Genomic DNA, 27,175 nt, shown 5'->3' on the forward strand with positions numbered 1-27,175 from the left:
CACATGGTAGGAGCTCAATCAATATTTGTTAATTAAACACAAGAAAGTACCAGATGGCTGGTGAATTGCATTAGCCCCACAAAGGAAGAGGAAAGGAAAAGCAACCCTTTTGAGTCACCCTTCTATGGGCCAGCCCCGTGCCAGGCCCCTTCACAGTCTGTCTTCTCAGAATGGCATCACCAAGGGATGAGCCCCTGCTTCATGCCACACAAACCAGGGTTCAAATCCTGATTGGGGCTCTCCCTAGCTGTGTGACTCTGGGCAAGTTACTTCACCTCTCTGAACTTTACTTTCATTTGTCAGATGGGGACAAAAATAAGACTTGGTGACGATTAAAGAATTGGTGGGCTTCTCCACCCCCATAGAAAGGGCACCTAAGATGGGACCAGCTGCTGGCCTCCTGCATCTTCACCCAGACTCATATGTCCATAGACCAAGCACTAGGCCAGGCACACAGCAAGGAAGTAGAGAGGTCTGTTTACCCAAATGAGCGTGACCCAGTCTCCATGGCCAGGGAGCCCAGAGCCACCCACAGAGACCCACCACCCTGCCACAAAGCAGAGCATGGCATGGCCCAGGAGAATTCCCAAGGGCTGGGAGAATCAGGCAGGCTTTGCGGAGTTGGTGTCTGAGCCTGGCCTCCAATTTAAGCAGCCCCCGACCCCTGGACTTGGACTTCTCAGCCTCATTTCCCACCACTCCCCAGGTGGCCAATCTCAACCCATTTTCTGCCTCTGAGCCTTTGCTCTTGAGGTTCCCTCCAACTAGTACACCCACTCCCCCAAAACCTCCTAGGAGCCTGCCCAAATTCATCACTGCGACTGAGGACAGTCACAGGAGGACCAAGAACATATAGGCATAGAAGTCCAATAGGTGCTTCCTGAAGAAAGGAATCCCACAACGCAAGCACAAGCAGCACCTCCTGCAGTGAGGCCACCTAGATTTCTCCCATTGGAGGTGATCATCCTGTCCAGTGAAGCAGTTTCAGGGACCTGGTAATACACTGAGGGTTTGCCCTTAGTCAGCAGCTGGGCCCCTTAGCCTAAGACCACACCCTGCTGGCTTGGCATCCCCACTCCAGGGGACACTCCTTAGATGATCAGACACGAGCAGAGCTGAGCGCAGGGGTGGCCCATCTGTGGGGCCCTCCTTCAGTCACTCCGGGGCAGGTAAGGTGATGCCAGCACAGATGGCAGGCAGCTCCGGGATGAGTCAGGAGTGAAATCTGACCCTCCCCACGGGAGAGCGGGAACCTGAAAGGTGGTATCAACCTGAGCTCGTGGTGGCAACAAGTGCGGGGGATGGAAAGGGGGCCCCGGGCCAGGGATGCAAGCAAGCAAAACGCCACCAGCTTCTATGACAAACTGTTTAATGCTCCATGATGTGCAGCTTCTAAGTGAAAAAGGCCCGTTAAAAATCTACGAGCTGTACATTCTGGTAACGGGGCAGCCGGCCCCCTCCCCGGCCGTCCCTCCAGGAGGCAGGGCCGGGTACAGGCGCCGTGAGAACATGGTCCTGGGCGTGCTCACCAGGAACACACGCGGGTCAGTGCCCAAGGGTCACGGGGGTGGGGGCATGATATTTACACAGGGGAGAACCACAGACACACGTGTGACAGGAAGACACGAGGGGCACAGGTGACAGTGGACCCGGGAAGCCACAACGCCCCCGTGGAGGTATACGCAAGAGATGTGAGCTGGACGGGTGGGCACCACGCATGACGGGCTCAGGGCTCCTGTGAGCAGAAGAGGCTGTGGAGCCCGGAGACCTCGTGTGCCAGGGGGAGGGGCAGACGCGAGCCGGCCCCATGGGAACTTGGGTGTGCAAACCCGTGCACAGGGGTGAGAACGCAGATGCTCCAAGGTGAGCGACGAGGGAGAGGACACAGACGTGTGCGTGAGACCCATGAGATGGGTCCGTGGAGACACGGGGCCACGGGAAGGCCCAGAGCAGCAAGTACAGGGATGGGAGGGAGCTCTGTCCCGGGGGCTCCTCCGGGTGAGAGAGCCCGGAGCCCAGAGCCAAGGGCCCCACGCCGAGTGTCTCAGGGTCTAGGAAGGCTCAGGATGGGGAGGACCCAGCTCCACTGCACACACCAGGGTCCCCGCCGGGGGCCGTTTCTGAAGTGCGTGAGGAACGCACAGGCGTCGGAGGGGACTCCTCAGGCCTCGCTGCTGCTGCCGCAGCCGCCTCTGCCGCTGCCATGCTCCACCCACACGAGGCGGGCCTGCTCCTGCAGGATGCGGCCACGCACCACCTTGGCCAGCTCCTCTGAGTGGCCCCACTCGTGGGCCGCCACCTGCACCCAGGAGCAGGGCAGCCCCCAGAGCACCTGCTCCGAGCCTCGGCATTGCCGCAGCAGCTCTGAGTCCCGCCAGCCCGGCCGGCCCAGCAGACCCCTGCCGAGAGAGAGGAAGGTGGGCGGTGGTCAGAGTGGGGGATAAAGATAGACAGTGAGACAGAGAGAGAGGGACAGAGTAAGACAGGAGAGTCAGAGGGAGAGGATGGACAGCGGGAGACAGAGAGAGAGACAGAAGGCAAGCAAAGAGATGGAGAAGAGGAAGAGATGGAGAGAGAAGGACAGAGACAGAGACACAGGCACCCAAAGAGGGGGAAGCGCTGGGGTCCTTCCCATCCTCCCGGCCCATCTCACCTGACTTCCCGGACATTCTTGTCAGTCACCTCCACGTGGATGACGATGGGGTAGATCTCGTTCTGGACCAGCTCCCGCACGCCCCGCGCACCCAGCTCCAACAGGCAGTGCTTCTTCTCCGGGGGTCAAGGCTACATTTTACTCTCAGGCCAGAGACCCTAAGCTCCCTGCCCCCTGACTGGGCCCCATAACACAGCCCCCTACAGGGTCCTGCTTCTGCATCCAGGGGGACCTTGGCAACAAGGAAAGAACTGGAGGGGAAGGGCCAAGACCCAGGGAAATAAGTCACTTCCCCCCACTGGACCTCAGCCTCCCTATCTGTAGGATGGAGCTGACCCCGGCAGCCCCAGCTCCCAGGGAAGAGGCAAGTTTGAAGGCAAAGACAAACAGGTGAAATGTACCAGCCAAATTCTCCAGGGTGACCCACATGAGGTCGACTGCCCCAGGCCACCCATCTCACAGGTGAGGAAACAGGCCCACGGAAGGAAAGGGACTTGCCCAGGGTCACTCTGCACTCAGACTCTGCTCTTGGGCCCAGAGGGCACCCCCCGCCCCACCCCAAGCACCTACCTTCCCGACAGACTCCTGGATGGCACGGATCCTGCTGCCCAGCCCAGGGGTGGCAGGTCGGGCCTTGGGGGCTCCGGGCGCTGACGATGTGCACTGTTCCTCCCCAGAGAGGCTTTCTACAGGCAGGGAAAGGTAGGAACGAAGGGCCAGTGGGCCTGGCTGCCCCAGGGTGCCACCCAGCCCTCCCCTCTCCGGGCGTGCAGGCTCACCTGCTGGGCACACTTGAAAGTCCAGCCGGGAACTGGGCAGGTCTAGGAGGTTGCGGATGAGCCTGGGCGCCAGGCACTCAGGCAAGAGCACCACGGGCCGCAGGGCAGAAACCAGCAGGGGCCGTACCAGGCTATAGGGCTTGAGGCTCCGCTCTGGCTCTGGGCAGGGAAGGCAGTGTGAAGAGATGGGGGTGCAGGCAGGGCCCCAGCTCCTCTTTCCTGGGGCAGCCAGGCCCCTTGATACTCTCAAGGCCCCTGACTTCTTTCCCTTCCTAAGCCCTGCTGCTCCTCCTACACACAGCAGAGCTGCCCCCTCCCTCGCTGGGACCTGGGACCCTCGCAGGAGACTCCGCCCCATCCCCTGCCTCACCCTTGTCCCCTACAGGCCATTATCCTCTCAGCAGCTGCAGGGACGCTTTAAAACTGAGGTCAGATCCTGCAACTCCCCTGCTTTCAACGTACCAGTGACTCCCCACAGCTCTCAGGAAGAAAACCACATCCTCCTCGTGGGTGAGCCAGACCTGCCGGGGCCTGGAGAAGCCGCGAGCCAAGTGCCCCTCACAACAGACTCCATTCCTGCCTCACAGCTCAGCAGCTCTAGTCACAGGGCCTTTGCATGCCCTGGGGTGGCCCAGTTAACTCTCCTTTCAGAGCCCAGGTCATGCTTTCCCAGGTCCCCAGGTAGGCGGGGACCCCTCCCCCTCCCCCTCCCCCGGGGACCCCTCCCCCCTCCCCCTCCCCTCTCCCCTCTCTCCTCCTCACTGCCACACACATGACAGAGTTATGCACTTGCTGTACTCAGTGTCCTCCAAACACAGTACATGCAGCCATGCCTCTGAGCCTTCACACGAGCTGTGCCTTCTGCCTGGCGCAAACTCCTCTTCATCAGTGAAGGCCCCAGTTCAAACAACCTCCCTTCCAGGAAGTCTTCCCTAACCACCCTCTCCTCCTTGCCCCTCAGAATTGCTATTCCCTCATCTGGGCTCCCCCAGCCCCTCTTCCCTTCTCTGGCCCAAGGCCTCACCCTCCTGCCTCCAGAAACTCCCTCTGGGGTCGTCACGGCACCTGCCACCACACACAGGCAAGAAACACAGCTACGCATGCTTTGCAGGATAAGGAGAGGCCCGTGCTCGTGCGTGCCCTAAACTCACCCAGACCCACAGTCACACCTGGACATAGACAGCTCCCTCAACCCTGGTGGCCCATCTCCCACCAGGCCCCTGGCATGGGCCCTGCCCCCCACCGGAACCCAGGCCCTTCCAGGCCAAAGGGCCCACCAAGGCCGAGGACACCCAGATGTGCACACTCCTGGGCCCCGTGAGCAGCGCGGGCTGCATCTTCACACCTGCGCACGCACCTGAGCAGGGCTCCAGCAGCAGCTGCTCCGGGGAGTCCCCGGCAGGACTCCCCACATGCTTGGGCTTCACCAGCCGCAGCTGGTCCAGGGCCCGCTTCTTCAGCTGGGGAACGGGTAGGGAAAGAGGGGCACCTGAGAGCTCAGCTCCATCCCACCCTCAGGGAGAGAGGGCCCCGCTGCCACTACTGTCCAGGCTCATGGGGCAGCACAAGAGCCCCCTCCCCACCAGGCTTTCCCCTGCCCCCACCCGGCCCAGCACAGCCCCCGAGGCAGGGAAGGGCAACCATCACTAGGGACCAAGGGAAGCAAGACTGTCAGACCCAGTTAGAGCTAGAGGAGCCTTAGGTCTGCCCCCACTTTAGAGACTGAAAAACCGAGGTCCCGAATAAGACATAAGAGACAAACTCTGGGGTCTCTTCCAATGAATTAGCAATGTGACCTTGGGTAGATAGATTACAGAAACCAATATGGACAGCACTAATTATACCAATAGCTGACGGGTGTTGAAAGCCTACAACGTGACAGACACTAACTAGATCCCACGTGCACGAACCCAAGAGGCAGGCAGCATAATCCCCCCATTTTACAGATGAGGAAACAGAGCCTCAAGGGAGGGTCCCGTGGTTGTCCAAGGTCACAGGCTGAGAAGGAGCAGAGCAGGGATGCAAATCTGGGTGGCCTGGCTCCAGAGCTCAGGCTCTCCACCTTCTCTCTAGCACCGTGGGCTCTTGAGACCGCTTTAACCTCTCTGAGCCTCACTCAGCCCAGGCGCACGGTGGGGGCCATCACCCAGCCCAGCCCTGGTCCAGGGATTAGAGAAGGGGTGTGACTGTTGTTCCGTTAAGTGCTCACCACGTGCCACACATGCTCCTTCCTACACACGGGCACACTTCCTCACCTCCCCTTCTCAACTACCCAGACAGGAGCCCTGTTGTTCTCTTTGCTGGACACATCGGAGAGGATCAACCAGTCTGGGTGGAGAGGCAACCAGGAAGCTCACCAGGAAGACGAGCCACCAAGCATGGGGGGGGTCTCCTCCCCCAGCTCCCGGATAATGAAGCCTGTCCGCTCCCTTTTGGGGCCCCCCTCAGTACCCCTTCCCCAGGCCCTCGCCCTGCCCCCCCAGCCCTGCTTACATTACTGCGGGGCCCCCGGTGTCGGCTGGAGGGCAGGCATTTCTCCTGAACTTCTAGGAGCTGCTGGGCTCTGTGTAAGGGGGTCGTGTCACGCGTTTGTAGGGAGAAGGGGAGCCCCTCACCTTCTCTCCTCCAGCCCCCCATTCCTGTCCCAGAGGATGGCGAGGGACTGAAGGAGGGAGAAAGAGTCCCCCATCCCAGTCCCAGCTCCCAGGGCTGCTGGAAGTGTCACCTCTGATAATTGGGCACAGTGCCCCGGTCCAGGTCCCACAGCGTGAGGGGGTCAACCCGCGTGCAGAACCACTCCTGCCGCCGCTTGTACGCCGGGTCCACCAGCCGCAGGATCTCCTGGGCTTTCACGCACAGGGCATGGGGGTCGGTCCGCTCAGGCAGGGTGAGGTTGGCTCGAATGTAGAAGGGCTCAGCCCCCGGCCTCTTCACCCAGGCGTCTAGGGCCTCATGGAAGGACTGGCAGGCTGGGCATGGACAGGCAGGGGGCAGCAAGGAGGATAAGGAGAGGGGAAAGTCAGGCATCAGCCTCAGAGAGGCCACAGATGTGGCCCTCTCGAGGCCTGAGCGGCCAGGACCCCACCTTCCCCTTCTTTTTTTTTTTTTTTTTTTTAATATTTATTCATTTATTCGGCTGTGCCAGGTCTTAGTTGCAGCATGCGGGATCTTTAGTTGTGGCATGCGGGATCTTTAGTTGTGGCACGCGGATCCAGCTCCCCGAGCAGCAATCGAACCCAGGCCCGCTGCATTGGGAGCGAGGAGTCCCAGCCACTGGCCCACCAGGGAAGTCCCCACCTTCCCCTTCTTAAAGTGAAAGTCCAAGGCCCAGAGAGGGTGGGGGACTGGCCCAAAGCCACCAAGCCCACTCGGGACAGAACCAGGACCCGAACCCAGGTCTCTGGACTCCTATCCAGTGCTCCTTTCACTGTAAGCTGTTTACTGAGGACAAGACAGAGGAAGGGCACAAGGACAACCGGCAAGAAGGCAGGGGTGTGGGAGGGAAGGGAACTGCCAGGGGTCAGGAGGCGGAGCACCCCCCTCTCAGGCCTTGGCTGTCCCACCCACACTATGGACCAGATGAGCCTTCTCTTGGGCCCTCAGTTCTGACCTTCTAGGTCCCTCCCCCCAGGCCAGATTTACCCTTGAAGTCCATCAGAGGGAGTGTGGATGTCTGGTTCCAGGGCAAGGTTCTCTGCTGGGCCTCGCCTTCCAGGACTGCCCGCTCCAAGCCAGCTGCCTCTGCCCTTGGCTGGGAGAAAACCCAGGCAGGGAGGGAACTGAGTTTCCCAGGGCTTCCGGAGACAGCCCTGGGGCTGGAGGACATCGGGTGTGGGGGTGACCATGTCTCAAAATTCAGCTGCCCCCACCTCACAGGGTGGTGCCCAGTCAGACACTGCTCTTGGCAACTGCCCTCCTCACCCAGCCTGTCTCAGTCTGGTCTTTCCCACGTGTAAGGGTGGGGATGTGTCCAGGTTCAGTCAATCTGCCCCACCTCCCAGCCCCTGCCCAATCAGATTTCACTTGATGCTGGCTGAGGCGGGGCAACCAGCCGCTAGTCACTGAGCCCGCCTCAGCTTCGGCCAATCCGTAGAAACTCCGCCCAGTGACCTAGATCCACCAATCAGAGGGTATCCATCCCCAACTAAAGCACTGACCCCGCCCCCAGCTCAGAGGGGCGGGGCCTCACCTCTCTTGGTTCCACCCTGGCCGATCCTGGCCCAGAGAGCACCCTCCGAACGACAGCCCCAGACCAGCTGTCCCCGAGGAACGACAGGCCATCTAGGCCCTTGTCCTGGGGCTCAGGCCCCCCCGGGGGGCTCCAGCCAGACAGTCGGATGGCCAGAGACCTGAGAAGAGAGAAAGGAGATGGGAATTAGCGTTCAGTATTTTGATTCAGTTCAACATTCTTGGAGAACCATAGTGATTCCCCAAGGATGCCATGACTCCCACCTCGGGCCACTGCACCTGCAGGGAATGCCCACCCCCTTCTTCTCTGCCTGGCAAATTCTGCTCATCCTTCAAAGCTCAGGTCAAAAGCGACCTCTCCCTCCCCAACCCCTGCACATGGTGAGGCGGAGCTTCCTGCTGAAGCCCCGCGTTTTCGTATTTTCCCATTTGTTGCCTCGCTCAGAAAGAACGCCCTGAGAATAAGCCTGCTGTCATGTTCAGATCCCTACCACCAAACACAGTGTCTGGCACATAGCAGATGACTAATATAAGCTTGTTATGCTCATAGTCTAGGGCGGGAGGTCACCTTTAGATCACAACAGATCAGAGATGGTTACTGCTGGCAGTGGCAGCACACAGGGGAGGGGCTTCCCAGAGGAAGCAGCAGCTGGGCTACATACATCATGGTGAAAACTAGAAGCACTTCGGGACCCAACAGAGAGCACACGGCTCCAGGCTGAAGAGCTGGCATGGGCAAAGGTGTGGAGGACAGGATACAGGATACAGTGTGGAAGAACTTAATAACAACAACAATAATAGTAGCAGGAAACCCTGGGTGCTTCCCATGTGCCAGACACCGTGCTAAGCTCCTTGCCCTAATTAACTCCCAGAAAAGGCAAGCTGGAGCCAGCCTATGGAGGGCTCGGAATGAAGGTGCCTGGCCTTCCTCTCATGGGCAGTGAGTCACCAAACCCCCATCATGGCAGCGCTCTGCGTGTCCCCGGATGAGAAGTGGTGAGGCCCTGTGGCCAGACTAAGTGACAACTGACCACAAGTCTCCCCATGGGCCCCCACAGTTCTGGGGAAGAAGAGAGACCAGGGTCCATGGGTGTGCCCCAGCTGGAGAGGGGGCCCAGGAAGAACCCAGGCGTTCACTCGCCTCCCCACCCATCCTGGCAGCTGCAGCCACAGGGCCACACTGCCCCCTGCTGCCAGCCCGGGGTGGGCAAGGCTGCAAAGACCTTAACCCAATCAGCACCCATGCAGGGGGGGAACCCTGGCCCTGGGGAGTCCGACTTGGCTCCTGCCCCCTCAGTCCAAACAGAGAGCCAGGCCCCAGGGGCTGGGGCTAGACATGGGTGCTAGAGGCATCAGGGCTGCCTTTACAGGCTCCTTCAGCCCCGGGACTGTCCTGGCCACATCAGTGTGGCACAGAAAGGCCTCGGCAGAGACAGGAGGCCTGAGGCCAGGCCTGGCTATGCTGCGCAATGGCCCGATGGCTGAAGCCACACAGGCCAGCTCCAACCCCAGCATTCGCTGTGGCCTAGCTTTGGACAAGTGAGCTGGCCACTTGATTCTGTCCCCGCATCCCTAAAGCAAGAACGATGACGGCACCCGTCTCCCACTGTGGGTGTGAGGGTCCAATATAGAGATAATGCAGGTAGAGGTGGAAATCAGAGGGCTGCAGGGCCTTCCAACTAAATGGGTTGTGAAATTCACTGGGTCATGACCAGCACTATTTTTTAACGGAATGGAATAGAAAACATAAGCCTGCCTCCCTTCAAGTAAATCCAACTATCTTCCTGTAACCCTTTTGCTTCAGGTACATGTACTGGGTTTCTCACGTGGAGGGCTGTGGTCAGAAGAGTTTGAGAAAAGTGGCATGGAGGGCACCAGCAGGAACTCTGGGGCCAGGCGGCCAGGTTGCTTGCCTCGTTCTCAGCAGTCCCACCTGCATCTACCTACCTCATTGTACAACTCAGTGAGTTAAAACATGGGACATGGGACTTCCCTGGTGGCGCAGTGGTTAAGAATCCGCCCGCCAGTGCAGGGGACACAGGTTCGATCCTTGGTCTGGGAAGATCCCACATGTCGCGGAACAACTAAGCCCGCGCACCACAACTACTGAGCCTGTGCTCTAGAGCCCGTGAGCCACAACGACTGAGACCGTGAACCACAACTCCTGAGACCGTGTGCCTAGAGCCCATGTTCCGCAACAAGAGAAGCCACCACAATGAGAAGCCCGCACACCGCAACAAAGAGTAGCCCCCACTCGTCACAACTAGAGAAAGCCCGTGCACGGCAACAAAGACCCAACGCAGCCAATCAATCAATCAATCAATAAAATAAAATTACTTTTAAAAAAAAAAATGGGACGTTGTTGGAACAGTGCCCAGTGAATCTAAGTGCTCAATAATAGATATTCACTGTCATCAGGTGCGATTCAGGACTAGTCACCTCTCTGTGGCCCCATTTCCCCACCCATTTCAAACCCACAGACAACTGACCATCACAGCTTCCCCAGTCAAGGGCCCAGCGGGCAGCCCGCATCCAGGCCCTCCAGGACCGACCTGCTCGCCACCCACCCCTGCCTAAGCACGCCCCCTCCCGTCCCTGTAATTCCAGGATCAGGGCAATTTCTCAGCCACCCCAGGTTTTCAGGCTTTTCTTGCCAATTCCTGCTGCTCTGAGACCCAGCTCAGGCACTGAGACCCAGCTCAGGCATCTCCTCCTTCAGGATGCCCTTGCCCACCTCCCCAAGGGACCAAGTGACTTCTCTGAGCCTCCACAGCCCCAGGCTACTACCTGGCGGTTCATTGGGGGCAGGGTCCAGGCCAGGTCCCTCAGCCGCAGGCCTCAGCAGACAAGTGGGTTCGGAAGAGAAAAGAATGCGTAGGGGGCAGGGGCTGCCTGCTCCAGCCTCTCAGGACTCCTGGGTCTCAGGCAGCACACTCTGATTGACCCCAACCCTGCCTGTGGGGGGTGGAAAGGATGGGATCCCAGGACACTTCCCCAGTGTCAGGTCAGGAGTTGGGTCACAGGGGAATGGGGCCAAGTCCTTCACTCTGCCAGCCCTGAGCAGTGATGGGCTAAGTGGCCTGGATGAGTGTTGCCCTACCCCAGGGCACTGTGGGAAGATCCCTAGGCAGGCCAGGGACCTTTGAAGTTGACACTTAAGCATGTCACACAGATTGCCTCACTGAATCCTCCCGACAACCCTCAGGAGCCGCCTGTTATTCCCCCCACATTAGAGAAGAGGGAAATTGAGGCCCTGGGGAAGTTATAACTTGACAAAGGTTACACACGTGGTGAGTGGTGGAGTCAGGTGATGACCTATCCAAACCCTCCCTGTGCGGGGTCGGCCAGTGCTGGAGACCCAATGTCTACGTGACAAGCGCGGACAGGGGTGGCCCTGCCCGGGAGACAGCACCCCAATACTCTCCCAGTGCCCTCCCCATTCAGCACCTCACTTTCACTTTTTCTGCCTGTCCATCCATGTCTCCCATCCTGCCCTGGGAGCCAAGAGGGGCAGGTGAGAGCAGAGGGCTGAAATGCCCAGAGCACAGTGGGCACTCAACACGGGTGCGAGGTTAAAGCAGCTTCGACGGGAGGAAGGGACAACAGAATCCCCAGCTCCACCACCAAGTGGCCATGGGACACATTCCTGACTCTGAGCCTCATTTTCCTCATCTGTATAATGGGGCTTGCAGGGCTACCCTGAGGGTTAGGCCACAACAGCACCAATAATAATAGCTGAGAGCTAGCTTCCCGCTCGCCGGGAGCCAGGCACTGTACTAAGCGCTCTAGTAGGAGGAGTACCGGAACCCCCAACAATGACCCCAGGGGACAGGCACTATTGTGAACCCATTTTACAGAGCAGGAAACTGAGGCACTGAGAAATTAAATGACTTGCCCAAGGCCCCACGGTAGCGAGTGACAGAGCCTGGACTTCAGCTGGCTCCCAAGTCTGTTCTTCCCCCTGTGCTCTGAGCTGTAACCCTGCCTCCAGCCCAGGACACACGCAAACAGCACTCGCCAGCCCCTTAGGGCGCTGAAGTCCCTGACCTCCCATCGCTCCACCCCTTTCTCTCCCGGTCCACCTCAGTCTTCGTTCTTCCCCCATCTCCCTCCTCCCCAGGAACTTCGTGGGCGGCAGAGGTGGCCCCACGTGATCATGGGGCCCAGGTGGGGGCTGGGCCAGAACCTCCAGCTCCCTCTGCTGCATCCCAGCGCCCCCTGGACAGCAGCCAGGACCCCTGCTGCAGGACTGAGCGGAGGAAGGGAGGAAGGGCCGAGGCAGGCAGGAAGGGAGGCGCCTCCGCCCCTTCCCCCAGAAGCACGTCCTGCACAGTGAGAAACAATGTCGCACTGGGCCCTGTGCCGGAGGGTGAGAGTGGGGGCAGGGGCCTGGCCAAGCTGCTTCCAGGAGGCAGGAGGCCCCTGGCTCTGCTGTGACCTGCACTCTGGGATCAGTATCCCCCGCATTCCAGCTCTGACACCAGCACTTCCTATGCCCCCTCCAAAACCCAAATCTGATCAGGTCACTCTGCACCTTGGCCCTGGCACGTCCCAGCTGTGTGACCTCAGGCAAGTCAGTTAACCTCTCTGAGCCTCGGTTTCCTCTTCTACAAAACAGGGGTAATCATAATAACGCCTGCCTCCCAGGACAGAGGGAATGCTGTAAGGCAGCCAGCAGCCGGCCCTGCATTTAGTAATAGCTAAGCTCCCCCAGCCACCACCAGGTCTCCCAGGGTGCAGAAGCCAAAATCCACACTTCCCCATCCTGACTCACAAAGCCTGCCCTAGCCTTTCGCCTTTCCCCTCCCCCACCCTCACGCTCCAGTCACCACCAAACTCCAGGTCCATCCCTGAACAGATTCTGTTCTCTCTTCTTCCACGTCACCCAGCGGCACCCCCATGCCTGCTCCTGAGTTCAAAGGCCACATTCTCAGACCGGCCTCCTCCATCTCCTGCCCTCCTGAGATCACGGACAGTCTTGAGCAGGGAGACCACGCATCCACCGAGACGGACAGAGCACACGGCCTGCAGCACGCTCTGGGCCGAGGCGATGCATGACTTCAGCTGTGGGCCTGGGGCCAGCCCAGCTGCAGGGGCCCCACCCCACCCTCAGCGTGAACTGTGCTGGGAGGCTCAGTCCTGCTGGGAACCCCAAGCCGCGAGGACAGGCAAGCAGCACGAGTAACAGCTACCATCTACCCACCACGCGCCTGGCAAAGTGGGGGGCTCTGCTGCCACGAGTCCTAAACCTCCGAACGCCACCTGTGGAAGACATCACTGTGGCCCTCTAGCCAGTGAGCAAGCTGAGGCCCAGGGAGGTGAAGTGACCAGCCCAAGTCTCCCAGACGATAAGCGGCGGTGACGGCATGTGAATCCAACGTGTGACTCTGTCTAAAGACCTTAATGGTGTGACAGCCGTGAGGCGAAGGCTTCGCCCCTGCTCGCCCCTCTCTGGGAACCTGAACTAGCCCCCAGCTCCACACACCACCCCCCAGGCAGCTGCAGTACCTGTTGAGGAGATCCAGGCCACAGCCTCTGGCCAGAAGGCCCTCCGGCTTTCCCAAAGGCCACACGCTGTCGGAGGACGAGGACGAGGAGAGGCCAGGGGACCAGGGCTTAAGCGTCACACTCCCTGGAGAGGAGGAGTGAGGTTTAGGGGTGCCAGACTGAGCCATGGGGTAGGGCCCGGGGTTGAGCCCCTCATGGGATGGCCCATGGCCCAGAGGCCTGGGGATTTGGCAGGTTTGAGGCCCTTGGAACACGTTGGACTCACGGGGCTCAGGGCTGGGCCCGGGCTGGCCAGGGTGACCCTTCAGTTTCCCAGAAGAGGGTGGAGGACAGGCTGGAATTGAGGAGCCCCATAGAGCACAGCCGGGACCAGGAGAGAGGACCAGGGTGGGCTCGGGGTGAGAGGTGGGAAGCAACTCCCCCAGGGCCCCCAAGCAGAGCCTCCCTGCCTGGCCAGAGGACAGCAAAGCCTCAGGGAGGGGGACGCAGGCCAAGGGCAGAGCAGGCAGCATAGCCCTCAGGTGGGCCCCCAGATGAGCCCTCCCCACGGAGTCCCCAGGCCTTTACCTGTGATGTCCGACATGCTGCTAAAGGACCTGCGCAGAGAGAGGGCAAGAGGGGCCTGCACTGAGCACGGCGCTCCGGTGCCTGCCAAATGTCCTGCAACCCCCAAGCACGTGCAGGCTAGACCCCGGGAGGGATCTCAGGCACAGTGCACTCGTGCCACCCAGTCCCCTAAACACACAGGAGAAGCTAACATCCTGACCTCTGCCCGGCTCTTCCACCTAGAATGCCCTAGCCTGTCCTTTAATGCCACCCCCTCCCGGAAGGCTGCCCTGACTTCTCACGCCTCATCTCAGCCTCACTTTCTACCTTCATCATTCGTGACTCTGGGCTCTGCCTCCCTCCAACACTAGAACATGATCTCCCCATCACACACCTATCATGGCAAGTTCATCCATCGGACCAAGCCCATGACGGGCGACACATGCCAGGAGGCGTCTCCTGCCCTTCGTCTTGCCATCAGTGATACGGCTCAGTTTTTCTGGCCCCCATTTTCTGCTGCTGCTTGAATCTGGGGCCTGACTTTCTTGCTTGAGGTCCCTGACCCCCGGGAACTTCCTCCATGTCTCCTAGCCCTGAACCACCCAGGCTTCCCCCTGGATTAAGGATCTTTGAGGCTTGACCTCCAGTGACTTTCATGTCAAGGTGCTCAGCAGGGACTGAGCCCACTCTGCCCTTTGACCTTGTCTTAACCCCTGACCTCATTCATGCCTATGACTCCTGCAACCTGGGTTTCCAGAGCTCCAGCCATTTAAGGGCAGTAAAGGGAGGTGACAGCCTGGACCTGACTCTGGCATCAGGGATCCTGGGAGGAAGCTGTTTACCTCTTAGGGGGTGCGGGATCCTCCTCCCGCTGCCGGCGGAGGATGGAGCCCGCGCTGGGGGGGAAGGGCAGGATGGAGAGCCGGTTGATTTCCTTCTCGCTGTCCGTGGCCTCCTCCTGCAAAGCCACAGCAGGGCCTGATCACCCCCACGGGACCTGCCCACAACTCATCGTACCTAGTTTGTGCCCATTTCACAGATGGGAACTAGGGCCCAGAGCCGAGGGGTAGGCTCTGCAAGGTTATGGGCATGTGAGTGGCTCCCCAGGTCTCCCGGCGCCCAGGCCCAGGCCCAGCACTGAGCTGGCTCTGCGCGCGCTTAAACAAGGCACTTGGCCTTCGTGGGCCTCGATTTCCTCTCGTGTGAAACCGAACTGTCAGCAAACTGGAGAGTACTCTACGTGTCAGTAATTCTACGACGGCCATCCATACCCGCCATGTCCGGGCTAGGGCAGGTGTCTTACCGAGGTGTGGGGCTCAGATCCCCCTGTGACAGCCGCCTCCCCCGCTGTTTCAGGGCCTCCCAGCGGGCAGGGGAACTCGCTCAGGCTCCAGGTGCTGCTGAGGTTGGAGCACAGGGAATGGGAAGAGGCGCAGGCCTGGAAGAGGAAGGGGGTGGGGAGAGGTCAGCAGCCCTGGGCCAGGGCCAGCCCCTGCCATTTTCTCAACACCTGCTAGGAACAGGGATGTGGTGGGGAAGGAGGGCTGGATCTCTGCCCTTGTGGAGCTCACACCCTAGTGGAGGAGATAAGCTATAAACAAGCAGATAGATGAAGGAAGTAAGGCTCAGCGGCCAGGAGGGCCAGGCAGGAAGGTAGCCAGGGTGGGGAAGGCACTCAAAGGCCCCACCCAGCCGGGGGCATAAGAGCGCTTTCCAGAGAAAGTGTGTTTGGAACTGAGAACTCAAGGATAAGGAGGTGTGAAAGTTGGGGCGGATGGTCTAGGCAGATGGAACAGTATGTGCAAAGGCCCTGAGGCAGCACTGTGACACATTCCAGGAATTAAAAGGCTGAGACCGAGAGAACCAGGCTCAGGGGCGGAGGGGCACCCTGTAGGGCCTCTAGGGCACGGTAAGGGGTTTTGCCTTTACCTAAAAGCCACTGAGGATTTTTAAAAGTCAGAAATCACAGATTCACACTTCCTTTGTTCTATTTCTTCAAGCACTAAACTCAACTGATCATCTTTAAGCAAACCCAAGATAGGAAAAGGCAGAGTTCCAGGGAGAGATCTGAGAGCCAGTGTCTGGTTTATAAGGGATCTGGGGGCTCAGCTCCACCGTTGGCTGGCTGTGTGATCTCGGGCAAGCCTCTGACCCTCTCTGGGCCCTGTGCAATGAGGGAACTGGACTAGCTGGTCTCTGAGGGACTTCTAGGGCCCACATTTTGCATTCTAAGATGCTCACAGGCCCTCGGGCAGCCGGGCTTCTCCAAGTATATGCTAAGCCAGGCTTCAAACTATCCTTTGTGCCCCAGGTGCAACTCCAGAAACTCAGAGACTCCCATGCTCCTGTCTTGTTCCCTGATACACCAACCCACAACTACCCGAGCAACATTTTGTCCACCCTGGCCAACAGGGCCCTCCAAGACTGGCATGTTCTTGACCTTGGGTGAGGGCTCCAGCCAAGACCCACGTATTTCCTCCCAGAACCTGCATCTTCCCAGGCCCAGCTGAGGACTCCCAGTGGGTCCCCCCTGTCCCCACCCCCGGCTGAGTTCTCCCACCAGGTCCCGCCCTGGCCAAGAGCTCCAGCTTGGGTTCCTGACCCTGCTCACCTTGAGGTAGGGGCCACCCTGGACCCGCTGCAGCTGCACCTCCAGCAGGGCCTTGGCACCCTCCAGGCTGGTGAGCGCAGTCAGCAGCTCATCCCGCTCGGCCTCCAGGCCCCGGACCTGCTTCCGGTACTGGTCCTTCTCGATGAGGCTCTGTGAGTACTGCAGCTGGATCCGGTCTCGGCTCTGGATGGCCTGGTGAGAGAGGGCAGGGAGGGTGTTGGGCCAGCAGCTGAGGAGCCACATCGGCTCAGCTGTCCTGGCCTCTGACCTCTCAGATGTGGGGGTGGCAACAGGAACAGCAGCTAACGTTTCTTAAGGACCTCCTGGGTGCCGGGCCCTCTGTGTTAAGTATCAGCTCATTTAATCTTCACACTAACTCTCCGACTTAGAGATTCTCACTATTCTCATTTTACAGACATGGACACCAAGCCAGCAGGGACAGAGTTGCAGAGTCCAGGCGCGTACCGTTTCCCCAAAACAACTTAGAACTCTTCTGTGGGACCCACTGGGTGCAGGGGTCTTTATTCCCAGCCTTCAGGGTTCAAATCCAGCCCAGTGCACCCGAAGTGCCTTTCCCCACAGTGAAGACCAGGGTCCCTGAGAGCTGGGCCCATGGCTAGGACCTGCTACCCATTGTCTCCGAGGGAGCTGGGGCCGGAGACCCACAGGTTGGGAGCAGGCGGGTGAAGCGCACATTCCTGAGCCCAGCCCAGACCACACGAATCAGAATGTCTGGGGACGACGCCTCAAATCTGCGTTTTCACCAGGCCCTCCAGGGGATCCTGAGGCCCATTCTCACGTGTACACTTCAACTCCTCTAGTGGGATTCAAACGTGGTCCAAGGACAAAACCTCCTGCCCTTCCCGCATGGGGAGCCTCACGCAAGGAGGGCTGCGGGCCCGGAGGAACTGGCCCGAGGTCCTCAGCCTACCCTATGGCCTCAGGAGATGAGGGCTATGGTACCCAGGGCCTGGGAGCCAGAACTTTTGAGGATTTCTTCACCAGCAAGTATCTGTAAGTACCTCCCACTGTGTAGGCCTTGCCCTTGAGGCAGGGAGAACAAGGGATTCAGATGCGAAGGCCGCCAGGACCAACTTTCATACCTGTCACAAGAGCCCAGTGAGGCAGGTGTGTTGAGGGGGTGGGCTGGTACATCTCAGGCCCCCTGTCTGTTTCTCCTGGCCTACTTGTCCCCTCCTAAACTGATAAGGGTACTGCTCATCTCTGTCTACAATTCCAGTCCTGTCTGCCTCTCGTCATCTTCCCCTGGACGAAAACCAGGGCCGGGCACACTGCAGGCCGGGCTCACCTGGTCCCGCTCCTTCTCGATCTCCTCCAGCTGGGCCAGGACGGTGGCCATGCGGTGCTTATACAGGTCACAGTCTTTCTGCAGCGTACGGTGCTTCAGCCGCAGGTCCTCCATCTCCTGCAGGTACTGTGGGCAGGCGGAGCGGGGTGGGACACGCCCAGGCCGGACCCCAGGGCTGGGGACAGGGGCAGCTAACCAGCTGGTGTCCAGCAGGTCCAGGGAGAGAGGCCTGAGCCCCAGTAATGAGTGCCCACCTCCCCAGCTGGGTGGCCTGGGCCACTGACTGACATCACCTCACTGGGCCTCAGCTGCCTGATCTGTAAAATGGGGATAACAACCCCGTCCCAGCCAACCTGGGCCTCCCCATTTCAAGTGCAATCTGCCCCCTTACCCCGCTCTACTCGTTCCACAGCACTCATCGCCCTCTGTGACATGAGGTGATGGACTGCGGATTACGTGTATGGCGTCCTGTTTGTCTCCCCTGCTAGAATCTGCCCTCCCCAGGAGCAGGGACCTTTGTTCCGTTCACCCATCGATCTCAATACATATTTGAGAGCAAATGAATGCACAGTTCTTGGCACAGGACTTGGCGTACAGCGGATGCTGGGGGAAGGCTGGCTGAAGTAAACTGGTGATGCCCTCCCCAGGCGGTTAGCAAGAAGGCAGGTGGGAGGGTGGGAGGGAGGGAGACGCCAGAGGGAAGAGATATGGGGATATATGTATATGTATAACTGATCCACTTTGTTATAAAGCAGAAACTAACACACCATTGTAAAGCAGTTATAAAGATGTTAAAAAAGAAGAAGGCAGGTGGGGGCAAGGCAGGTGCGAGGGGAGGGGGGAGATGTGGACACTACCTTGTCCCGCAGCTCCTCAGCCCACTGCAGCTCCCCCTGCACGGTGTGCAGCTTCTGACACAGCTCCTGCCTGCTGTCCTGCGCCTCCCGCCAGTCATGCTCCAGGATGTCTAGGAGGATGCGCTCTGAGCCTGGGGCCCCTGGCCGGCTTGCCTCCTGTGGGGTCAGAGTTCAGGGCTGCCTCAGCCCCTGGCTCAGGGCCCACCCTGAGTGTGGGGTAAGGGGGACAAACAGCCCTCAGCCCTCATCCCCACCCTACTAGCTCTGCCACCTTGGCCAAGGGCCTTGACCTCTCTGGACCTCGGCTTCCCCCTCTGTAGAGTGTGTGTGGCGCCAACAGCCCTGCCCACCCTCCAGGGAGCATCTGGGGGTACAAATGAGGTAAGTGGATGAGGGCGTGCTCAGACAAGTTGGACCAGGACCTTATTCTTCAACAAGAACCAGGCCTGTTCTCTCTTGCTCTGGGCCCTACCTGCCACCCAGGACAGCAGACGGGTAATATTTCCGAGGCCTATTCCCCCCACCCCGACAATGGGTCTTCACAGGGTCTGAGCCTGGCCCAGGGAGGTAGACCGAAGGCTTAAGATCCAGCCCACAGACCCACATCCCAGCCGGCTCGCCCAACCCTGTGAAATACACCAGAGCCCCGGCTCCCTCCCCCACTTCCTACGAGGAGCAGTGGCCAGGTGGTAGGCCCACAGTGCCACTGACCTGCCACAGGACCCTGCGCAAGCTCCGGGGCCACCCAGGGGCCTCAAGCTTTCCAGGGTCGGACTCCTCTACAAAGCCAAGGAAAGCTGAGGCCCTCTCCCCGGAAAAATGCTCACACACAAAATCAGGTACCCAGTTTCAGGGAGTTTAGAGGCTTCCTGCCCCACCCGACCCCAACCCCCATCCCCCGCAGACCCCAGACTCAACACCCAGCGCAAGCTGAGCACTGAAGGCCCTCCACTCAGAGCTTAGACAAGGGGCCAGCCAGGATTCCCTCCAGATCTCAGATCCCCGGATCTAGAATCCTCATTCTCCAGGCCTCAGGGGGACGAGCGAGCAGCAGGAGGGTCTGGCCTCCCCCCGCCCCCCGGCACTGCCCCCACTCGCCCCCACCCCCGACCCCGTACCTGCTGCAGGCCCTCCTGCAGCTCCTGCAGCGATGCCACCAGCCGCTGGTTCTCCGCGCGCAGCTCGGAAACCAGGTCCGCGCTGTCAGGCTCTTTCTCCTTCTCCTCGGCCCCAGGGAGCGGCCCCCTGGCCCTGCGCAGCAGTGTGCACTCTTCTTCCAGCCGGCTCACCTTGAGCTTCAGCTGGTCCACCTGGGGCCCAGGACAGGGGTCAGCTCGGGGAGGGAGTACCAGCCAGGCCAGAGAGGAGAGGTCCTGTCCCACATTCCTGGGTGCCTCCCCGATTCCCAGAGAGGCCCAAGCAGGTGTCCTCCCCAGACGCGTCTAGGAAGAAGGGACAGGCTGGACAAATACAATAAGGAAGGAAGGGAGGCAGCAAGGCCAAGCCACCCTCCCAGGGGAATCTGCCTCAAGGACTTGTGGGTGGAGGGGCCGTATATAACACGCTCTTCTGTCCCACACTTCTGACACTGTGCACAGGACCAGCATAACGGAGGGGAAGGAGGAGGACCCAGGGGCTGCGCCCAGCTCGGCCTCTCACTCAGTGTGGCCTTGGGCAAGTCACAGCCCCTCTCTGTGCCTCAATCTCCTCATCTCCTTGTGGGGGGAAGAAGGAGGAGGAGGATTCTGAGTGTTTCACCCAGCCCAGGGGCCAGGATGTCCCCCTCTCACCCAGCCTCCCCACTCAACATACACTCATGGAACACATGTGGTCTCACCCTCCCTTAAAGATACTCCTACCAGAGCCTCCACTTGGGAAGATTATGAGGTTGGTTCACCCCAACATGAATTCCAAGTCCGGGATCCATATTTCAATTGTACCATTTTACCCTCTGTCATCCTGAGCAAGTCACTTACCTCCTCTGAGCCTCAGTTTCCCCATCAGGAAAATAGGCCCATTCAATGCCCCTGCTCCACCACCTGCCTCCCAAAGTCATCGCAGGAATCAAACAAGACAGCAGGTGGACGGAGGCCTTTAAACTATGGAGCTGCTGAGGGTGTGACAGCAGCTATCTTTACAGCTTTAAATAAAATCCTAGGACCCCAACTGTCACCGGTTCAGTGTGGGCAGCCAGAAACTGGCCAAGGGTGCTGGGTGGGCGGCTGGGTGGTGGCCGCCTGGCAGACGGCAGATATGCACGGCCAGTCTGCTGGATTATGAATGCACTCGGCCAGAGTGATTTTCCAAATTCATGCGGGGTCTGGAGTCCAGCAGGTCCAGGTGGCTAGACCTGTGATGGCTAGACAGTGACAAGAGGAGAAGCAGGTGGCAGGCCACAAAATGAAGTCACTGTTGGAAAAAGGGCACAATGACCTCTGGGGCTATACTCAGGCATGCTGACATCTGGTGCCCTAGGAGTGCCCTGGCCTCGCTTGGAAAGGATTTGCAGCCCCACACCCCCAGAGCCTGCATGGCAACCCCCTCCTCCCCCCGCCCACGACACACACACGCAAGGGTCTGGAGGCTGGGTCAGGCCGTTCCACGAATTAACACCCCCACTCCTCCTCCGCAGAGGACTCAGAAAGAAATTCATGACTCTCACATTCCTTTCCCCTCACAAAACACGCTTTGTGAACTGCCAGAGAAAGACAGCTAGTTACAAGGGCAAATGTGGTCACACCCTCTCCAGCAAACCGCAGCCACACACCATGGCCTCCCGCCCAACCCACGGCCAGCAGGCTCCCCCGATGAGCTCAGGGGACGGGGCACCTGGGAGTCTCCGCTGAACGCCAAGAAATACGGATGCATTTAATCCTGGTGTACAAACTCACTTAGCACAAAATTATAGCATTCGTTCCTTTAAGTTTATGTTGCTTAGGAATAACAGCTCATTACATTTGCACCTTATAAAACACAGTATTAAATCACAGCCACTACACACCCGTCCACAGGGGGAGGGAACCCAAGCTGCCGGGAAAAGCACCATCAGCTGCTCTGTTCATTTCCATCGGCAAAGCCTTTGTTAATTTGTTGCCAAAAAGCTCCAGTAAGTTAAGGCAAATGTAGGGTAGCTACATTTAAAGAAAAGCTTATCTATTAATTGAATTTCATCCCTTACCCTCCATCGCTAAACTGGGAAAAAGCAGCTATTATCTGCCTACTGGCAGATCTCCATACCCCTAGGGCCATACTGTGCGCACCTACAGCTGAACCGCAGACACACAGAGAACCTCCGACACCTCTTCTACATCCCCCTACCCAACCCCAGGAGACTCCAGGCAGCTGCACACGCACACAGGGCATCCCCCACCCCAGTCACAAAGGTGAGACCAACCGTGCAGGCCACGGCCCCTCCCAACACCCAGGGGGGCCGGTGGCCATCGTGCTGTCCTCTCTGAGCAGGCTCTCCCCACCGGCCCCCAGCCCACCCCAGCCCACCCCACTCCCAGCAGTGCCCAGAGCAAAGTCAGAAATGCTCAATCTTCGAACCTTGGGAAAGCACTCCAACCAACCTCTCTGTGCCTCAGTTTCCTCATCCATAAATGGGGATAATAACAGAGTTCCCCCCCAACCCCCATTCCAATGGAGTTGCTGGGAAATTAAAGGAGTTGATGGACGGCAAGCCCAGAGGACCATGCCTGCTGCACAGGAGGTGCTGTCTTGCTGTGATGTCATCTGCATCCATGACCTTGCGCTTCAAGGATGAGGAAGCTGAGGCTAAAGTAGGCCTGGCAGCCTGGGCCCGTCAACCTGTGGCCTCAACACCCCCAGTCAGGACTCATTTCCCCAGACATCAAACCCCCAACACGCACAGCCGCAGGCTCCAGCGCCCCAGTGCACCCGCGCTGACAGCCTCACACGTGCCACCCATCACCCACGGGCACCTGTCACCCCCTGGGGTGCTCCAGCCACAGCTGAGGCTCATGGGGTCAGGGGGCTTCAAATCCCACAGTCAGAATCCCCCCTGTGGAACCTCTCTGGGTATGACTGGGGAGAGCCTACTGTGTGCCGCGGGCATTGTCAAATCCTTGGGACAACTCTCTGCAGCAGTAAAATCCCATGCGAAGTCCCAGTAAGGAACCAGGAAAGAGAGGCTCAGTTTCTCAGCCTGTAAGAGGCATGGCCTCTCTCGTTGATGGAAAAGAGTTAGGTGAGATTTCACCTGGACAGGAGCAAACAGAACAGCATCATGGGGCGGAGGCCAGCGCTGGAGCCAGGTGGACCTGGTTCAAACCCAGGCTGTGCCATTTCCCAACCTGCAGCCTTGAGCAAATCCCTTTACAATCCTAAACCTGTATCTATTTCAAAATGAGAACCTGGCGCACGGTGCCTTAGTGAGATTACACGACAGGATGCACGTAACCTGTGTGGCATCGAGTAGCACTTAATAATGATATCAATAACAACGGCTAACGATAATCCAGGTTTTGAGCACTAGCTCTGTACCAGGCACTGTACGTGCCTTAAATCCTGTGACTTAAACTCAAGGAATCCTCGTAACCCAAGGTTGCTCCGGCTCAGCACTTGCTGACATTTTGGGCTGGACAATTCTTGGTTGTGGAGGGCCGTCCTGTGCAATTCAAATGTTTAGCAGCATCCTGGGCCTCTACCTACTAGAGGTCAACAGCACACTCCTGGTTGTGACAACCAAAAATGTTTCCAGACATGGCCAAATGTTTTTTTTTTTTTTGCGGGAGGGGGGAGGCAAAATCGCTCCCAGTTGAAACCACAGTCATAATTCAATGAAATAAATGCTCCCGTAATAAATCAACACTCCCATGTTACAGATGAGAAAACTGAGGCACAGGGCAGGGAAGGGACTTGCCCACAGTCCAATATGCAACAGATGGTGGCTTTGGGACACCGGCTGTCGACCATATGACCGTCATTTTTTGCAAAGCCGCCCCTTTCCCACAGCACCCCCCATCTCCCCAGGGCCTACCGCCAGCTGCAAGTCCCGGCTGCGCAGCACGGCCGAGTTCTTCTCCTCACTGAGCTGTGCCAGACGCATGGCAATCATGTAGTTCTCGTCCTTAAGCCGCAGCAGCTCCAGGCTCCCCGCCTCCCAGTCCTCCCGCAGCCGCTGGCAGCGCTCCTGAGCCTGCTGTTGCTCCCGAAGCCGCTGCTCCAGCCCTGCCCGCTCTTCCTCCAGCACCCGGCCCCGGGCCTGCAGCTGCTGCTCCCGCTGCAGCTGGCTCTTGCGAGCCTCCCTCAGCCGCCGCACCTCTGTCATCAGGAATTGGGTCAGGCCCTCGGGCCCTTCCTCATCTGCCAGGGGCAGGGGAGAGAAAAGACATAAAATAAAATCCAAGGGGATTTTATAAAATTGAAAAGTCAATAAATAAAATCCAAGGGGATGACAGACTGCACAGAACAACCCAAACCAGAAGAACACTAGAAGGAAAACTGGAACCAATTTTTACAATTTGGGGACAGGGAAAGCCTTCCTAAACAAGGCACAAAATCAAAGAGCTATAAGAGATTTCTAAACGATTACAGATATAAGAAACAAAGTTAAAAGACAAGTAACAGAGTGGGAGAAAATATACCAAATATAACAAATGACTCAGAGCCACAACATATAAAAAGCTCCTACAAATCAATAAGCAAACAACCAAATAAAAATGTGGGCAAAAACTATCAATAGGCAAATCCCAAAACAAAAATGGCTGGTAAACATAGGAAAATACGTCCCAACTCACTAGCAATAATAATAACAATAATAGTAGTACCACTAACAATTGACTTTATTCTTTGGCCTACATACATATATTAATTTATTTAATCTTCACAACAACACTTAAGATAGGTACTATTTATTGTACGCATTTTAAAGCCAGAAAAACCGAGGCACAGAAATGTCAAGCCATTTGCCCAAGGTTGACTAACTAGTAAGCTGTGAACATCTCTCAACAAAGTACAAACTTAAAACAACAACATTATTCTTCACATATCTGACTGCATAAAATGTTTTTAAATGATCCCCAGGATGAATGAGGGTACAGCAAAATGGGCACTCATACACTGCTGGAGGGATGTATGCTGATTTAACTTTTAAAATACACATTCTCTAAGAAATTTGACTTCTCAGAACCTCTCCTCCTGAGACACACATTTGCACAAAGATGCACCTAGAAGGATGTTCCCAGCATTGTTTGTAATGGTGCAAACTGGAAACAACCTAGATGTCCATCCACAGGGGATGGGTTAAATGACTGGCACGTCACTAATAAACACTACGCAGTCATTTAAAACAAGTGTAACAGATGTGGAAGAAACACAAACATTAGTTGTTCTGAGAAAAAGTGAAACACAGAGCAAGACATGTAAGATGATTCCCTGTGTGTGTGTCTGTGTGTATAACTGCAAAGAGAAAGGAAACTCGCCACACTGATACCGGCAGAGCAGAGCTGAAGGAAGAAGTAAAGATCTTTCCTATTTACTTTCAAGTCTCCTGGAGTGTTTGAATTTTTTACAGAAGAAACTGTAAACTGGCACATGCCTGACACATCTTTGGGGGAAAGAGCTGCATTACGTGTGGGCTCTGAACTTAGACTATAACTGCATTAGAATCGCAGTCCCACATTCAGCCTGCTGGGGGGACCTTGGGCAAACCGGTACAGGTCGCTCTGTGCCTCAGTTTCCCTATCTGTTCAACAGCGACAATGGGAGTGCCTCCCTGACAGGGACGGGGTAAGGAACCTCTGCACTGGTGTCCGAGGCGCTGGCACCCACTGCGGACCCACTCACCGAGGATCATGGAGCAGCGCTGGGCAGGTTCTTGGCCCGTGAGCAGCGTGAAGTGCTCGGGGTAGTAGAACTCCAGGGCTTCCAGGAAGGCCTCGTAGCCCCTCTTCCCGCGGCAACGCAAGATGTCCATCAGGCGCCCTGGGAAGTGGGGCGGGGGCGGTGCCCAAGGGTCAAGGTGAGGGCTTCTCCCCGTGCCTTGTTGCTTTCTCCCCCCTTCCCCACACCCCGCCATACTCCAGGGCCCACGTTCCCCAGATTTCTGAACCGGTGACACACACAGGGGCCTGACTCAACACATCAGCGGGGAGAGCCCGTCTGCCACGGCCAGGAAAGCCAGGACCCACCCCCTCCATGGCACCCCAAGCCGCTGCCTGCGGCCCCCACAGATATAGGGCCAGCAAACGCAGCCTGCCTTTTCAATGGCACAGGGAAGCCCCCTCCATCCCCAAACGCAAAGAAAAATATTTCTCTCGTTGACCAACGCCTGAAATTCCACGATTAGACCCTCATCCCTTTGCCAGCTCTGTTCAAAGGCACAACTTATGGGAGAAGGCACCCTCAGGAAGCTGAGATGGGCCTTGAGCACTTGAGGAAAACGCTCCCAGGAGTGTGTAGCGCACAGAAGTGGGGGGCGGGGGGGGGAGCAAAGAGAACAGAAGAGATCAAAGGACACAGGAAAGCTGCCGAATCCACCCGCTGTGATCGGGAGGCCCCAAGCCCAGCCCGCACCGGCAACTACAGCCAGTCCCGTGCTCTAAGGGGGGCCCAGGAAATGGGAGAAAAATCCAGACGCGGTCTAGGCACCGCGGACACGCTGGGTCACGCTGTGGTTCAGGAGGAGGGAGGATGGTGGGCACACCAACCATCCCACTCTACCGATGTGGAGACCGAAGCCCCGGGCATCGGAGCCCTTGGCCCGACGGTCCCGAAGAAGGCCCCAGGGAAGGCCGGCACCGCCCGCTCAGGCCCGACCCCGCGCCCCCCACGGCTCACCGGTGCGGTTGACGCGGCACGGGAAGCGGTAGGTGCTCAGCACCTCCTCCTCGTCCTGCTCGTCGATGACCCGGCATTGGCGCAGATACGGTGTGAGCTTGGCCGGGTTGAGGGCGCGCGTCAGCCGGTGCCGGACGCCCTCGATCCGCTCCCACAGCGCGTCCTCCTCCGCCTCGGACCCGGAGCCGGCCCCAGCCTCCTCCTCGGCCTCCCCTGCCTCGGCCCCGCCCGGCATGACCGCGTCTTCGGGGTCTGCGGGCCAGAAGCGAGCGGGGGTCAGCGCGGGCGCCGGGCGCGGGGTGCGCCGGCCGATCCCAGCACTGGGCGTCGCCCGCAGGACCAGCCGCCCGTCGCCGCCGGAACCCCCTCCTCCCGCGCCCGGTCCGCCCGGCGGGTGCCCGGCCCCCGCGTCCCCGGGACTCACCCCGCACGCCGGAGCCGTCTCGGACTCCCGGGTCAGCGCTCTGGCGGCGGCTCCGCCGGCGCAGGGGGGCGGGGTCCGCGGCGCCCCTGGCCCCGCCCCCGGCCCCGGCCCCGCCGCCGCCCGGGCTGCCCCGGCCTCCCGACATCGCCGCCCGGGCCCGGGCCGAGGAGCGTCCGGCCGGCCAACCACCCGCACGTCCGCCAGCACGCCCGGCTCCCCGCCGTCCGGCCGCCGCGCGCCTCCCCCCGCTTCCTGTTTCCCGCCGGCTCTCCCGGCCCTGGCTCGGCGGGGTCCCGATGGCCCGCCCACACCTGCCTAGCCTCGGGGCCCGGCGGCGCGGGCGGGACATGCAAGCTCTCACCCTCTCGCGTGCGCGCGGGGCACGCGGCGTCGGCTCCCACGGCGCACCGCGCGCCCCCCGCGCCCTGCCCGCGGCTCCCACCTAGCACCTGGCGCCCACCTCGACACACAGCCTGCACGGTGGCCAAACGGCGCAC

At 58.8% G+C, this 27,175-nt stretch overlaps 1 protein-coding gene across 4 annotated transcripts; it reads right to left on the reverse strand.

Annotated features, from left to right (window-relative positions):
• Nucleotides 1-1,352: 1,352 nt before the first annotated feature.
• CARD10 (caspase recruitment domain family member 10) lies at nt 1,353-27,175 on the reverse strand. 4 transcript variants are annotated; one of them, XM_033405011.2, is made up of 21 exons: nt 27,040-27,175; nt 26,255-26,506; nt 25,262-25,399; nt 23,454-23,779; nt 19,570-19,761; nt 18,452-18,607; nt 17,595-17,720; nt 16,286-16,477; nt 14,978-15,112; nt 14,517-14,632; nt 13,696-13,724; nt 13,129-13,252; nt 7,622-7,781; nt 7,075-7,183; nt 6,158-6,401; nt 5,926-5,995; nt 4,790-4,892; nt 3,433-3,591; nt 3,224-3,339; nt 2,654-2,769; nt 1,353-2,399 (listed from the first exon to the last, which is right to left on the reverse strand). In XM_033405011.2, exons 2-21 carry the CDS (start codon nt 26,487-26,489, stop codon nt 2,162-2,164), a joined length of 3,084 nt encoding a protein of 1,027 aa, XP_033260902.1. In that variant the 5' UTR covers nt 26,490-26,506; nt 27,040-27,175; the 3' UTR covers nt 1,353-2,161. The 4 variants fall into 4 exon arrangements, with proteins under 4 accessions (XP_033260902.1, XP_033260900.1, XP_004279499.2 ...); XM_033405009.2 differs by lacking the exon at nt 27,040-27,175 and adding an exon at nt 26,679-26,934; XM_004279451.3 differs by lacking the exon at nt 27,040-27,175 and adding an exon at nt 26,679-26,933 and having other exon boundaries at nt 2,654-2,766.

The sequence above is a fragment of the Orcinus orca genome, chromosome 11 (genome assembly GCF_937001465.1).
Source record: "Orcinus orca chromosome 11, mOrcOrc1.1, whole genome shotgun sequence".
NCBI lineage: Eukaryota > Metazoa > Chordata > Mammalia > Artiodactyla > Delphinidae > Orcinus > Orcinus orca.